The 14532-nt window shown below is 45.9% G+C and overlaps 1 protein-coding gene across 3 annotated transcripts in view; it reads right to left on the bottom strand.

Moving 5' to 3' along the window:
• Positions 1–14532, bottom strand: part of LOC121554347 (reticulon-3-B) — a 32251-nt gene that overhangs the window by 2781 nt on the left and 14938 nt on the right. For all 3 annotated transcript variants that reach the window (XM_041867887.2, XM_041867888.2, XM_041867886.2), the window contains 5 exons: positions 8548–8755; positions 7115–7253; positions 4126–4195; positions 1811–1857; positions 79–137 (listed from right to left, as the gene is read on the bottom strand). In XM_041867887.2, the coding sequence (XP_041723821.1) occupies positions 79–137; positions 1811–1857; positions 4126–4195; positions 7115–7253; positions 8548–8755 (523 nt within the window). The remainder of the gene's footprint in view (positions 1–78; positions 138–1810; positions 1858–4125; positions 4196–7114; positions 7254–8547; positions 8756–14532) is intronic.

The raw sequence follows: 14532 nt of genomic DNA on the forward strand, positions 1-14532 counted from the left end.
TAATACTGTTAGTTTAGATAGATTATAAATCGGAGACATCCTGTTGGCATTTAAACAGTTTTGGTTGGGAACACTTACTTAGCCATTGTGGTGTTGACTTGAGTGCGCACGATTTCCATGTAGTGATCAATCTGGGTCTGGGGAAGAAAGTGAGGAAGACAACAGTGAGTTTACAGCCTTATTCTAAAAATGGATTAAATAAAATCCTCATCAATCTACAGACAATACCCCATAATGACAAAGCAAAAACAGGTTTTTATACATTTTTGCAAATGTATAAGAAATATTTACATAAGTATTCAGACCCTTTGCTATGAGACTCGAAATTGAGCTCAGGTGCATCCTGTTTCCATTGATCATCCTTGAGATGTTTCTACAACTTCATTGGAGTCCACCTGTGGTAAATTCAATTGATTGGACATGATTTGGAAAGGCACACACCTGTCTATATAAGGTCCCACAGTTAACAGTGCATGTCAGAGCAAAAACCAAACCATGAGGTTGACGGAATTGTCCGTAGAGCTCCGAGACAGGATTGTGTCAATGCACAGATCTGGGGAAGGGTACCAAAAAATGTCTGCAGCATTGAAGGTCCCCAAGAACACAGTGGCCTCCATCATTCTTAAATGGAAATAGTTTAGAACCACCAAGACTCTTCCTAGAGCTGGCCGCCCGGCCAAACTGAGCAATCGAGGCGAAGGGCCTTGGTCAGAGAGGTGACAAAGAACCCGATGGTCACTCTGACAGAGCTCCAGAGTTCCTCTGTGGAAATGGGAGAACCTTCCAGAAGGACAACCATCTCTGCAGCACTCCACCAATCAGGCCTTTATGGTAGAGTGGCCAGACAGAGTTTGCCAAAAGGCACCTAAAGGACTCTCAGACCATGAGAAACAAGATTCTCTGGTCTGATGAAACCAAGATTGAACTCTTTGGCTTGAATGCCAAGTGTCACGTCTGGAGGAAACCTGGCACCATCCCTACAGTGAAGCATGGTGGTGGCAGCATCATGCTGTGGGGATGTTTTTCAGCAGCAGGGACTGGGAGACTAGTCAGGATCGAGGGAAAGATGAACGGAGCAAAGTACAGAGGGATCCTTGATGAAAACCTGCTCCAGAGCACTCAGGACCTCAAACTGGGACAAAGGTTCACCTTCCAATAGGACAACGACCCTAAGCACACAGCCAAGACAATGCAGGAGTGCCTTCAGGACAAGTCTCTGAATGTCCTTGAGTGGCCCAGCCAGAGCCCGGACTTGAACCCGATCTAACATCTCTGGAGAGACCTGAAAATAGCTGTGCAGCGATGCTCCCCATCCAACCTGACAGAGCTTGAGAGGATCTGCAGAGACGAATGGGAGAAACTCCCCAAATACAAGTGTGCCAAGCTTAAAGCGTCATACCCAAGAAGACTCGAGGCTGTAATCACTGCCAAAGGTGCTTCAACAAAGTACTGAGTAAAGGGTCTGAAAACGTATGTAAATGTGATAGAGTTTTTTTTTGTGTATACATTCGCTAAAATTTCTAAAAAAACTATTTTTGCGTTTGTCATTATGGGGTATTGTGTGTAGATTGACGAGGGGAAAAACCAATTTAATCAATTTTAGAATAAGGCTGTAACATAACAAAATATGGAAAAAGTCATGGGTTCAGAATACTTTCCAAATGCACTGTATAGGTCTAGCTCTAGGTAGATGGTATGATTCACCAGCATGACTCAACACTAAATAGTTCTAAAGCATGTAATGCAATAATAAAATTCTCTACTTCTTCGATGTTATAAGAAGACAAAAGATCAAGGGTCAGACTCTCACCTTGTTCTTCTCATAGAACGGGGGCACGGCAAAGAGGAGGATGTCAGCTGGAGGAGAGAGAAAGAAAAACATTGAAATAACATAAAAATAACACGGGGTACAACTAGGAACTGACCTCTACAAAAGGCACAAAGCATCATCTCTCTCGAGACTCAAAGGCCTATATAAAGTTACCATTTATATAGTCCATCACAATAATAATGTTGCTTTCAGGGAGGTAGACTAAGGACAGTGCAGACCATTTTACTAGTAAGAAATCCCTCCACAAAAACAACCAATTAGGTTGTAACACCCTGTAAACTGCGATGGCGTGACATGCCATTAAGCAAGTTTAGATCAATATTCCTGACATACAGTGTTTGTCAGAGCTGCAGGCTATTGGGTAGTGCTGGTCTTATGAGCCAATCATATGAAGGCACAGTCTGTTCCGCCAGTGACCTCAGACTATCATCAGTCTTGTCAATCTAGGAAAAGGTCACGGGTGGACACTGGACAAGTGTGACACACTAACAACACGCTAACAAGACCCACAGGGTGTTCTAGTCACAGCAATCGTCTAGAGTTTCTATTCTAAACGATGCCGTTTACCACGATGGCAAGCATTATAGCAAATGTAATTGCACAGTGAAAATGATAATCCAGTGCGATTGTGAACTAACGTTTTTAAATTGGCCAGTTTATTTTGTGGAAAATGTTTGATGATAAAAATGTTCTAGCACATTCTATGAACTTTGACCCCCTTTCAAGTGTGTCCCGTTGCCCAGGTTGGTTTAAACATGCATGAAACACATGCGCATGAACCGGAGAGGCGAAGGCATGTGACAGTGGACAGTGACAGTATGTCCACAGGCGCCTGAGCAATGGAGGAAAAAGAGCAGCTGCATCCCCACTTTCAATCTGTGAAATCATTTTGTGTACCTATGCGCAAAATGAAAAAGCACAGGATATTTGTACCTTGATAAAACAGCTCTGCTTTGCTTAGTAAGTTATATCGACCAAATAAGCCATTTCTGCCATCGTTGCATCAAATACGTATGCTACTGAGACAAGTTTTAAACATTTTCATGGTGACACTGACAGCGCTTCAAACAATGGCGCCAAAAAAAGTCCATGTCAGATGAAAAGTGGAACTTTTGTTATTCCTCTTAATTTTCATGACTATTCTGTTTCTTCACGATTTGTTGTCAAATATGTAGCCTACTCACTGTGGTGTGTTGTTTAATAGGCCACTATTCAACAGAATGACAATTAAAAATGTATTAGAAAACAATTTATAGTAGCATAGTCCTGTAACCGCAGGCTACAGATTTGTTCAAATTTAAAACCCTTTTATCTTCTCTCATTTTAAAAAGGCAAGATTCTCAAGGTAGGCTACAGTAGAATGATTTTTGTTCAAAATGTGTGGTTTTAAGAACCAAAACGCAGTTACTTTATGTATGCAGTGCTGTTCTTTGTTTCTATTCAGCAAATTAGGCCTACACAATAACAAAATAAATCAAATCACATTTTATTGGTCACAAACATATTTATGAAGGCTGTATAGGAGTAGGTCGCAACATTTATTTTTGTATGAAGTAGCTATTATGAAAGAAAAGGTTGGAGACCACTGCTCTAGCCCAAACCGTTCAAATATGACTCATTACCAGAGCTACATTTTATTATTTTCATTGCAGATTCAGGGCTGCAATTTATGGATATATAGATATACTGTATATATACACTGTAGACATATATATGTATATACACTACCGGTCAAAAGTTTTAGAACACCTACTCATTCAAGGGTTTTTCTTTATTTTACTATTTTCTACATTGTAGAATAATAGTGAAGACATAAAAACTATGAAATATCACACTTGGAATCATGTAGTAACCAAAAAAAGTGTTAAACAAATCAAAATATATTTTATATTAGAGATTCTTCAAATAGCCACCCTTTTGCCTTCGCATACCTTTCGCGTCTCACTTTTATTCTCCTATGTTTCATGCATGTTTAAACCACATACACACACGACATGCCAACAACGTCATGTGTTGGATAAAAGTACCTCAAACGCTATCCATATCTAACAACATCTTTTATATTTCAAAATGTTCAACACTGCATTTTCTAGCACATTCTCCGACCTTTGACCCCACTTGCGGTGCACAGTTGTGTCCAATGATATCAACCACTGGTTGTGTCATGGGAGCCGTGAGGAGGAAGTGGGTCTGATTCAGCTGCTGACTCAAACCCTTTCCCTTCAGGGCCCTAGCTGCTACTCTGATTGGCTGCATAAAGATGACCTCAGTTTAGTGCTGCGGTAGCCTCTTACCCAGGATGAAGATGGTGATGCCGTTGAAGACAGCTCCTACGTAGGTCAGCAGCCACATCACTACAGCCAGCTGGGAGAAGAAGAAAACAGACCCGGGTTAGAGCCAATGATGCCATATTAAGTCAATGATTAGAACACTGTGTGCCTGGCGCCTATTCAGAGGGGTGAAGCGGTTCAAATGTTGCAGAGTGAAATGTAGAACAGGCATGGTTTTCTGTCATGTAGAATAGGGAATCGTGTCATCTCTATGCATTACATTTCTATCGGAATGTTCGGTACAGTTGCATCCTACCCAATTCATCCTCGGTTTATACATACCCATGGTATCCATACTCAGGAGTGGGAGGATTAGGAAGAAGTTGTCCCTTAACATCTGTTCTAGGGTCAAATATTGTAATATTTTCTAATCCAATTGCTGGTTTAGGCTATGGCATGGGAGGTAGGATAATCTGATCCTAGATCTGTGGTTAGTCGCTAGGGAAGGTGTCACGATCGTTGTTAGATGAAGCGGATCAAGGTGCAGCGTGATATGCATACATTCTTTATTAAATGTACAACACGAATCAAAACAACAAAACAAAACGATACGTGAAGTCCTGGGTTGAACACAAACCTTCCGGAACAAGATCCCACAATAAACTGTGCCAAACAGGCTGCCTAAGTATGGTCCCCAATCAGAGACAACAAGCTACAGCTGTCTCTGATTGGGAACCACCCTGGCCAACATAGAAACTAAACGATCTAGAACACAACATAGAAAACTATAACATAGAAACCTACACACCCTGGCTCAACATATAAGAGTCCCCAGAGCCAGGGCGTGACAGTACCCCCAAAGGCGCGGACTGCGACCGCGCCACAACACCACAACAGGGTAGGGACCGGGTGGGCATTCCGCCTCGGAGGCGGATCCGGCTCCAGGCGTGACCACCACTCTATCTCTACCCCCCCGTAGCGCCCCTGGTCTGGTCCCGCTGGCCGGAGCTGGACTAGACACTGGTGGAGCGGCTTGCTCTGGCTCCGGTGTGGAGCAGCTGACCGGTGCCGGACCAGGCACCGGTGGAACAGGCACGGACCGTGCCGGACTGACGACACGCACCACTGGCTTGGTGCGGGGAGCAGGAACGGGCCGGACCGGGCTGACGACGCGCACCACTGGCTTGGTGCGGGGAGCAGGAACGGGCCGGCGACGCACACCACTGGCTTGGTGCGGGGAGCAGGAACGGGCCGGACTGGGCTGACGACGCGCACCACTGGCTTGGTGCGGGGAGCAGGAACGGGCCGAACCGGGCTGGCGACGCGCACCACTGGCTTGGTGCGGGAAGCAGGAACGGGCCAGACCGGGCTGACGACGCGCACCACAGGCTTGGTGCGGGGAGCAGGAACGGCCGGACCGGGCTGGCGACGCGCACCACTGGCTTGGTGCGGGGAGCAGGAACGGGCAGGACCGGGCTGGTGACGCGCACCACTGGCTTGGTGCGGGGAGCAGGAACGGGCAGGACCGGGCTGGCGACGCGCACCACTGGCTTGGTGCGGGGAGTAGGAACAGGCCGGACCGGGCTGGCGACGCGCACCACAGGCTTAGTGCGGGGAGCAGGAACGGGCCTGACCGTACTGGGAACACACACCACTGGCCTTGTGCGGGAATCAGGAACGGGCCGGACCGGACTGGTGACACACACCACTTGCTTGGTGCGAGGAGCGGGACTGGGTTTCCTCATAAACCTCCGCTCCCTCTGCTGCCTACTCAGTTCCTCTCGCCGTGCCTCCACACTCTCCTTCTCCCTCGTGACCAGTGGCCCCCGTAACCTAGCGGCCTCCTCTGCTAACCGGCTAAACCGCTCTATCGCGGCCTCCTGCTGCCTCGTCGTCCACGGCGTGAGCCCCCCCCCTAAAAATGTTTTGGGCTTGTCTCTCCCCCGTGCTCATGGCCTCCATCCCTCTTGCCAGACTCTCACTCATCTCCTCCCAGGTCCATCCTCTCTCCTCGTCACGCTGCTTGATCCAGTCGAGGTGGGATCTTCTGTCACGATCGTTGTTAGATGAAGCGGACCAAGGCGCAGCGTGATATGCGTACATTCTTTATTAAATGTACAACACGAATCAAAACAACAAAACAAACGATACGTGAAGTCCTTGGTTGAACACAAACCTTCCGGAACAAGAACCACAATAAACTGTGCCAAACAGGCTGCCTAAGTATGGTCCCCAATCAGAGACAACAAGCTACAGCTGTCTCTGATTGGGAACCACCCTGGCCAACATAGAAACTAAACGATCTAGAACACAACATAGAAAACCATAACATAGAAACCTACACACCCTGGCTCAACATATAAGAGTCCCCAGAGCCAGGGCGTGACAGAAGGGATGGAATGTTAATTTCAAAGGCTGGGAGTGGAGCCACAATAGGGAGCATTAACCCTGCATGAGTGGCCGTGGGATCGACCAGCAACAGTAATCTTGGTATGTCTGGTTGGCTGGGCTATAATGAAGTGTTACACTGGCAGTGGCTCTCCTCCTCCTCTCTTCTCGTCTCTCCTCCTCCTCTCTTCTCTTCCCTCCCCTCCCCTCGCTCCACAGAGTGCTAGCTGTGAGCTGCATTCTGGGTCAGCTAGCTAGCTGCTATCGGATGGCTGCGGTGCTAAGCCAGGGCTTGTGTAGTGTTGACGCACACAGTCATGCCATTGCCATACCATGAGCTTTCCCACTCTCTTCCATAGTGTGTGAGAGTTATAAAAAGAGGAGAGGAGAGTTTAAGGGGGAGAGAATAGACAGAGGCCTATGGGAACAAGTCAGGATTGTCACTTGTTTAGGACTGTTTTGTCTAATACCTTCTTTAGGGTTGTGTACGTCTATTTATGAACAAGGTAAAAGGCAAAACAATGCGCACACACCAGGGTACGATGGCATGGATCACTGGTCCACCAACACATCCATCATGGGCAGAGGCTCAGATACAGGCAGCTGGACAGACACCTAAACCCACCTTTAGGGAGTCGATGATGTCCTCGACCAGGAAGAGTTTGCTCATCTGTTTGAGGAATCGGTTGATGTAGGTCAGACTGACGTCCACGTGCTTGCGGAAGGTCTCGGGGGGAATGCTGACATCCTTCTCCATCAGAGCCCTGAAGAGAACCAACCACAGCAGAAGTGTGAAGCTGTGAACTCAATCAGGCTAACCTGCTACACGTCAAATCTAACAATGGCTTTTATTTGATCGTGTAATGCTAACCTGCTAAGAAGTACTAATCAGCTAAACCAACCAAGCTGCTTTCATTTTATAATTTGATCAATTCACTGGATTTGATGATTTCACTAGTTAGCTTTTTTCTACTCAAGGAGTTGTTTTCAGGCATATACTGAGTGTACAAAACATTAAGAACACCTTCTCTATCCATGACAGACTGACCAGGTGAATCCAGGTGAAAGCTATGATCCCTTATTGATTTTACTTGTTAAATCCACTTCAATCAGTGTAGATGAAAGGGAGGAGACAGGTTAAAGAAGGATTGTTAAGCCTTAACACAATTGAGACATGGATTGTGTGTGTGTGTGCCATTCAGATGGTGAATGGGCAAGACAAAATATTTAAGTGCCTTTGAACATGGTATGGTAGTAGGTGCCACCGGTTTGTGTCAAGAACTGCAACGCTGCTGGGTTTTTCTCACTCAACAGTTTCTCGTGTGTATCAAGAATAGTCCACCACCCAAAGGCCATCCAGCCAACCTGACACAACTGTGGGAAGCACCTTGTAGAGTCCATGCCCCGACGAATTGAGGCTGTTCTGAGGGCGGGGGGCGGGGGTGCAACTCAATACTAGGAAGGTGTTCTTAATGTTTTGTATACTCAGTGTACATTGTAGAAGTTGCTGTAAATGAGAATGTGTTCAGTCAATTTACCTGGTAAAATAAGGGTAAAATAAATAAATAAGAAGTCATCATTCTGTGTTTGACTGGGCTGTGCTGCTCTGTACTGAAATACGCCTCCCTCAGGCTCTGACTGGACCATAAAGGTTGTTTCTATTAATAAAACCAGCAGGAAATGAGTCACTCAGGCAGGGGTTGTGATGACAAGCACAAACATCCTGCTGGAGCTTTGCATTTTTTCATTTGGAGGGATTTCAGCAGATAGTCATTTCCCATTGGCGCCTAAAAATACTATGATGAAGACGAAGTCATGGTACTAAAAACAGCAATGGGAACAACGATAACCTATAAATAGGGAATTTATATTTTCCTGGTCATGTGGTGAGAAAAAACTCCTGGCCCTAGTCAGACTACTCAGGTAGACATTTTGTCAAAACAACCACTCCTACCAAGCAACCTCTTACCACTGGCTTTTTCCACATTCGTTCTAATAGCCAAATGAATACAAGACTTAGTAGCATCACAAGTTTCCATATGGAGTGTGCTGCCTTACTTGAAGGGGTGTCCATCATTGGACTTCTGCACGGCCTGGACGACGGACTTGTAGATGCGGAAGGTGATGGTGACACAGAGAAGGGCGAGGAGCAGGTAGGAGATCACGCTGATGACGCTGAACGCCGCCAGGGACAGGAGCGTCAGCAGGGACAGGCCGAACACCACGCCCGACTTCTTGGGGTCTCGCCAGTGCACCAAATCCTTGACTAGAGTGGGTGAAAGAAAGGGTGTAGGAGAAAGGTGTGTGTGTTTATGGAAGGAAAATGTGTGTTTGTATGAGTGCATGTTTTAGTGTGTGGAAAGTGGGTGAGAGGGCATTATTGTTTATGAGATTAGGGGGGAGACAAGAGCGAAGAATTCAAGTTGCTTATTGCACAACACACATTTGGAATACAAGACTAGCAAATGGTAATCTCCAACCGCCTACCTATAAAAAATGCTGTGTTTTCCCCCTCTGGCAACTAGTCTAAGAATAACATACTGTATACAGAATGCATTAGACACGGTGTTATCATACCTGCTCCCACAACCCTGTACATGTTTGTGTGTGTGTATACGAATTGAACTGATATTCCCTATACAGTGCTGTTACGCAACCCTTTTATGGCGCACTTAAATATCCTCCCTCCTTTGCATGAAAAGGGGGCATTTAAAGAAACCTTGTGTAAATGGCTGACTCCACGTGGGACTATGCCTCTTGGGGCTCCAGACCTTGGCTGCTGTGCGTTTCAGCCAATTAAGGGGGAGAGAAAGCAAGGCATACACAACAACCCTCCCACTCCCCTCACTCTACAGAGGATCCATTAATGCAACCACACAGAGGAAATTCTGTTGGCGTCTCTGTTGTTTTGCTAACTCCCCCCCTTTTCTACGTTTTTGACACCATGGTGGCAGGCTTGGCTGACTACCAAGAAAAGTGCTTAGAGAAACCGTAGGGAACGGACACGCCCACTTTTTACCACTTCGTTCCTTTCACCCCCAATTTTGTTCATCCCACACTGTGCTTGACAGAGCACTGCTTCTACCCAAATCGTTCTAGCCCTGTGCATAGGCTACACAAACAGACATACAAAGGCACACAGAGACACACACACACACACGCTGCTGTGGTGGGAGGTGCCTGGCACACTGTTCGTCCACCATTACCTAACTCTGCTGTGTATGTGACTCATGCTCCACTAACATGTAATGCACAGCTGAGAGGGAGCCACTGCAGCTCTGGATCATCTGGTCCCACATACAGACACTGAGGAGATGTAGCATGTCACATCTACAGGCCTACCGAGTCAAAAAAGGCAGCTACGATTAATTTCACCATATGTTATGAGCTTGTAAGCAGCTGCGTCGTGGGGCTATGTTACAGAAGGGCAATAGGAATGAATCCAGGGCTGCACATAGTAGAGGCACTCACTTACATGAGATTGAGTAGAGGCGAAAAACCACAACAGAATCACTTATATATATCCTGTTAGTGACAGGATTGTGTTGTGTAATTAGGCTACACTGCAGCTGGTTAGTTTTACATGATTAAAATGCTCACTCACCATATAGGCTTCAGTAATTGTAACTGATAAAAATATTTCCAATTCTAGACAACTATGTGGGGTTTATTGAACGAGGGAGGATTGAGTGAATAAATGAGGAAACTTGGTTTATCATAGTCCTCTTTTACCCTTCCTCCAATTTAGTTTAGTTTGCTACGTCAAATGTAATAAAAATAAACAAAATAGTCTTAATTCACAAGCACTGCTCCTCCGCAGGCATACATTTTTATTTTTATGTTTCAAAAATCAAAATCTCCATTAAATACCAAAATGTTCCAAATATACTACAATATCGAGTTAGGAGCAATATTGTGTATCAGTTCAAATGTGCAGCACAGCTGCTTGACACAGTGAAAAAAAAAACATGTTTACAGACAAGTCATCCTGACAGAGCAGAGAAGCAGCGCCCCTCTTGTAGCAGGACACAGACAGCACTCTATTGTTCCTGATGCTGCCTGGCTGGCTGGTGAGCAGTACTCAGTGAATGAGTGGGGTTTCCTCACCCAGCGCTGCAGGGGTCTGAGTCCCTCCCAGCATGCTTTGCTGGTACCCACAGGGAGGCAGCCTGGGCTGACGGCCCTCGTTAACCATCACTCCCTCCCTCCCACCCTCTCTGCGTTATAGGCCCCAGATCTTGCAGCGAGTCCCAGTGGCAGCAGAGCCGCAGTGGCCTGCTTTCTACCTCACTGTGCAGTTAGCAGCTCTTAAAGGTACAGGCACCACACCACATTGCCAGTGTGTGGGTGTGTGGGTGCGCGCGCGTCTTTTTGCGTCAATGTGTGTGACCCCATTACAACATAGCCTGGCAACAGATTTCAATGTTTTACTCCTGCAAAGCTAAACCAGCTTCTAAAGCTTCATTAAGCAAGTCAAATACCATAGGTGATTACACACATTGGCATGGGTGGATAAGTCTGATTCAAGTATTCACATGATCCACTCCCTCCCGACTGACTGAATGCCTGGCTGGTCCCCGCCCTATCCCTCCCAGTCCTAGTCTAAACACACACACACACACACACACACACACACAGGATTAACACAAATCTTCCTACTACAATTGGACTGCCAGATTTGAACTGATCTTTAAAGGCCTGGCAGCAAGTCAAGATATTCTAACTAGCCCAAGAGAGAAGAGCTTTTTCTGGCCACAGTTTAAATGTGTACCCTATTTGGGAGGATGACTGATTCATACCTTTTGAGGGAGAACTGTTATGCCCATGCTGCATTATCATTATCAATGGAGCCAAGCCAACTAAAACAGGTAGTTACACCCACTAAAGTAATCTTAACTCACCTAGCCAGACATACCCCGCCTAATTACCCACTGAGTTGAGGCAGCAACACTGCGGAAGGATGACTAAAATAGAATGGTTGGTGGCTGAGGGAAAGGACAAGGTTCAAGAGGGAAACGGGGCACTTAAAGAGCAGATTGTAGCAGATTGAGGGGAAATAACCCCCAAAATGTTAGCTATGCTACTTGAATTTTGGTCTTTAAGTATACAGAAACCACTAGTAAAAATAATTTATAGTGCATTATTGTCTGATATGTTAGAAGATATGCCCTACACCATCTATATGCATTGTCCTAAAGCACCTCTCAAACAGTAGCTAACTGTAATACTTCATTATAATTCCCTCCACGACTCCTGCATGGCGTACACTTTCCCCTAGTTACTGGTTGCCTCAACGACGACCTACAGTTCCATAGCGTGCCCGTGGTGTAGGTTACGCTCGCAGCACATGAACGTGTTTGTTTGAGTCCATGCGTCAGGCATCCTGCCTTCACTCCTGTCTGCATACCAGTTTATATGTGTGTCAGGTTTGGATTTCATGTTTGCACTGAGCGGGCATAGCATCGGAAGGGGTCCCCTATTGGGGGGAGCTGATCTGCTTCAATTCTACACTGTGAATTAGAATTAGAGGGCCACTCTGCCTTGGGGTAAATCAAATCACAGACGACGATTACACAAAATGTATAGTAAGCTGTGACCTAGTGTGTTTTTAGAGTATATGTAACATCTTGTAAGCCAGTAGGAAATAATGGCAGCATTGATAAGGCATGTTATATTGGCAGATGTGATATATAAACTAGATGAAGCTCAGATAAGAGCCATATTCAAGCTTTTTACACTGAACAAAAATAGAAAGGCAACATGCAACAATTTCAAAGATTTTAAAGAGTTACAGTTCATTTAAGGAAATCAGTCAATTGAAAAAAATTCCTTAGGCCCTAATCTATGGATTTCACATGACTGGGAATACAGATCTGCATCGGTTGGTTAAAAAAAAAGGTAGGGGCGTGAACAGAAAACCAGTCAGTATCTGTTGTGACCACCATTTCCCTCATGCAGCGCGACACATCTCCTTCGTAGAGTTGATCAGGCTGTTGATTGTGGCCTGTGGAATGTTGTCCCACTCCTCTTCAATGGCTGTGTGAAGTTGCTGGATATTGGCGGGAACTGGAACACGTGGTCGTACACATAAATCCAGAGCATACCAAACACGCTCAATGGGTGACATGTCTGGTGAGTATGCAGGCCATGGAAGAACTGGGACATTTTCAGCTTCCAGGAATTGTGTACAGATCCTTGTGACATGGGGCTGTGCATTATCATGCTGAAACATAAGGTGATAGCTGTGGATGAATGGCACGACAACGGGCCTCAGGATCTCGTCACGGTATCTCTGTGCATTCAAATTGCCATATACAATTGTGTTTGTTGTCCGTAGCTTATGCCTGCCCATACCATAACCCCACCGACACCATGGGGCACTCTGCTCACAACTTTGACATCAGCAAACCGCTCGCCCACACACCGCCATACACGCCGTTTGCAATCTGCCCGGTACAGTTGAAACTGGGATTCATCCAAGAGAAGAATACACGTCTCCAGCTTGCAAGTGGCCATCGATGGTGAGCATTTGCTCACTGAAGTCGGTTACGACGCTGAACTGCAGTCAGGTGAAGTCCCTGGTGAAGATGACGAGCATGCAGATGAGCTTCCCTGAGACGGTTTCTGACAGTTTGTGCAGAAATTCTTTGTTTGTGCAAACAGACAGTTTCTTCAGCTGTCTGGGTGGCTGGTCTCAGACAATCCCGCAGGTGAAGAAGCCGGATGTGGAGGTCCTGGGCTGGCGTGGTTACACATGGTCTGCGGTTGTGACGCCGGTTGGACGTACTGCCAAATTCTCCAAAACGACATTGGAGGCAGATTATGGTAGAGAAATGAACATTCAATTATCTGGCAACAGCTCTGGTGGACATTCCTGCAGTCAGCATGCCAATTGCACGCTTCCTCAAAACTTGAGACATTTGTGACATTGTGTTGTGACAAAACTGCACATTTTAGAGTGGCCTTTTATTGTCCCCAGCACAAGGTGCACCTGTGTAATGATCATGCTGTTTAATCAGCTTCTTTATATGCAAAACCTGTCAGATGGATGGATTATCTTGGCAAAGGAGAAATGCTCACTAACAGGGATGTAAACTAATTTGTTCACAACATTTGAGAGAAATAAGCTTTTTGTGCGTATGGAAGATTTCTGGGATATTTTATTTCAGATCATGAAACATGGGACCAACACTTTACATGTTGCGTTTTATTTTTGTTCAGTGTATATAACGTGTATTTACTGTGTCCTTTGCACCATTAAAATCAAGGAAGGTCACAAGAAAAATCTAATATTCTAGGTGTATCATTTTCTAGAGGAGGGTGGGAGGGCTGTGACAAGGCTCAAGAGGAGATGACGAAAAGGGCACTAAAAGCTCTTATGACATCTAGCTAATTACTGTGGTTGGCACTCTGCCTCTGAGCCTAGTGACATTTGTCACACAAAATAAGAGGAGCAATGCCCCCTAGCCTGGTCCCATCTGTATGTGCTTTTGCCAACTCACACTGGCATGGCAACGTTAGTCAGAGGAGTTGGACAAAGCACGATTAAGCTATTATTTTTTGCAGTTCCTCTAGGGCGTCTGGTCATGCTTTTGTAACATCCAATCCAGCTCGTCGATAATAATGAATGATGACCATCATAAAAGGTTAAGTAATGTCTGCGCCTTAAATGCGTCTCTGGAATGATCGTCGCCTGTCCTGTGTAAGTGCAGTGTAGTGTGGAAAGTTGCACCAAAGCAGAAACCCAACACTGGTGGATCGACTGTTCCACCTGACATCCAGGGGCATTGCAAGCAGACACCAGAACACCATGTTTGAACTCCCCACCACCCACTGTCCGACCATGATTACTACCAAGTAGTGGGGGGGGGAGTAGGACAGGGTCAAAGCCTCAAACAGGGAGGGGATCGTTTTAGAATACATACAGCTGACATGTTCACACACACCACCTAGTACAATATAGTTTGACCCTTTACTTATGTGACAACTGCAATCGGTATGTGAACGTGGAGACCTTCAGAAGGCTTGACTGTAAGAGCCAGA

The sequence above is a fragment of the Coregonus clupeaformis genome, unplaced genomic scaffold (assembly GCF_020615455.1).
Source record: "Coregonus clupeaformis isolate EN_2021a unplaced genomic scaffold, ASM2061545v1 scaf0270, whole genome shotgun sequence".
NCBI classification, from domain to species: Eukaryota; Metazoa; Chordata; class Actinopteri; order Salmoniformes; family Salmonidae; genus Coregonus; species Coregonus clupeaformis.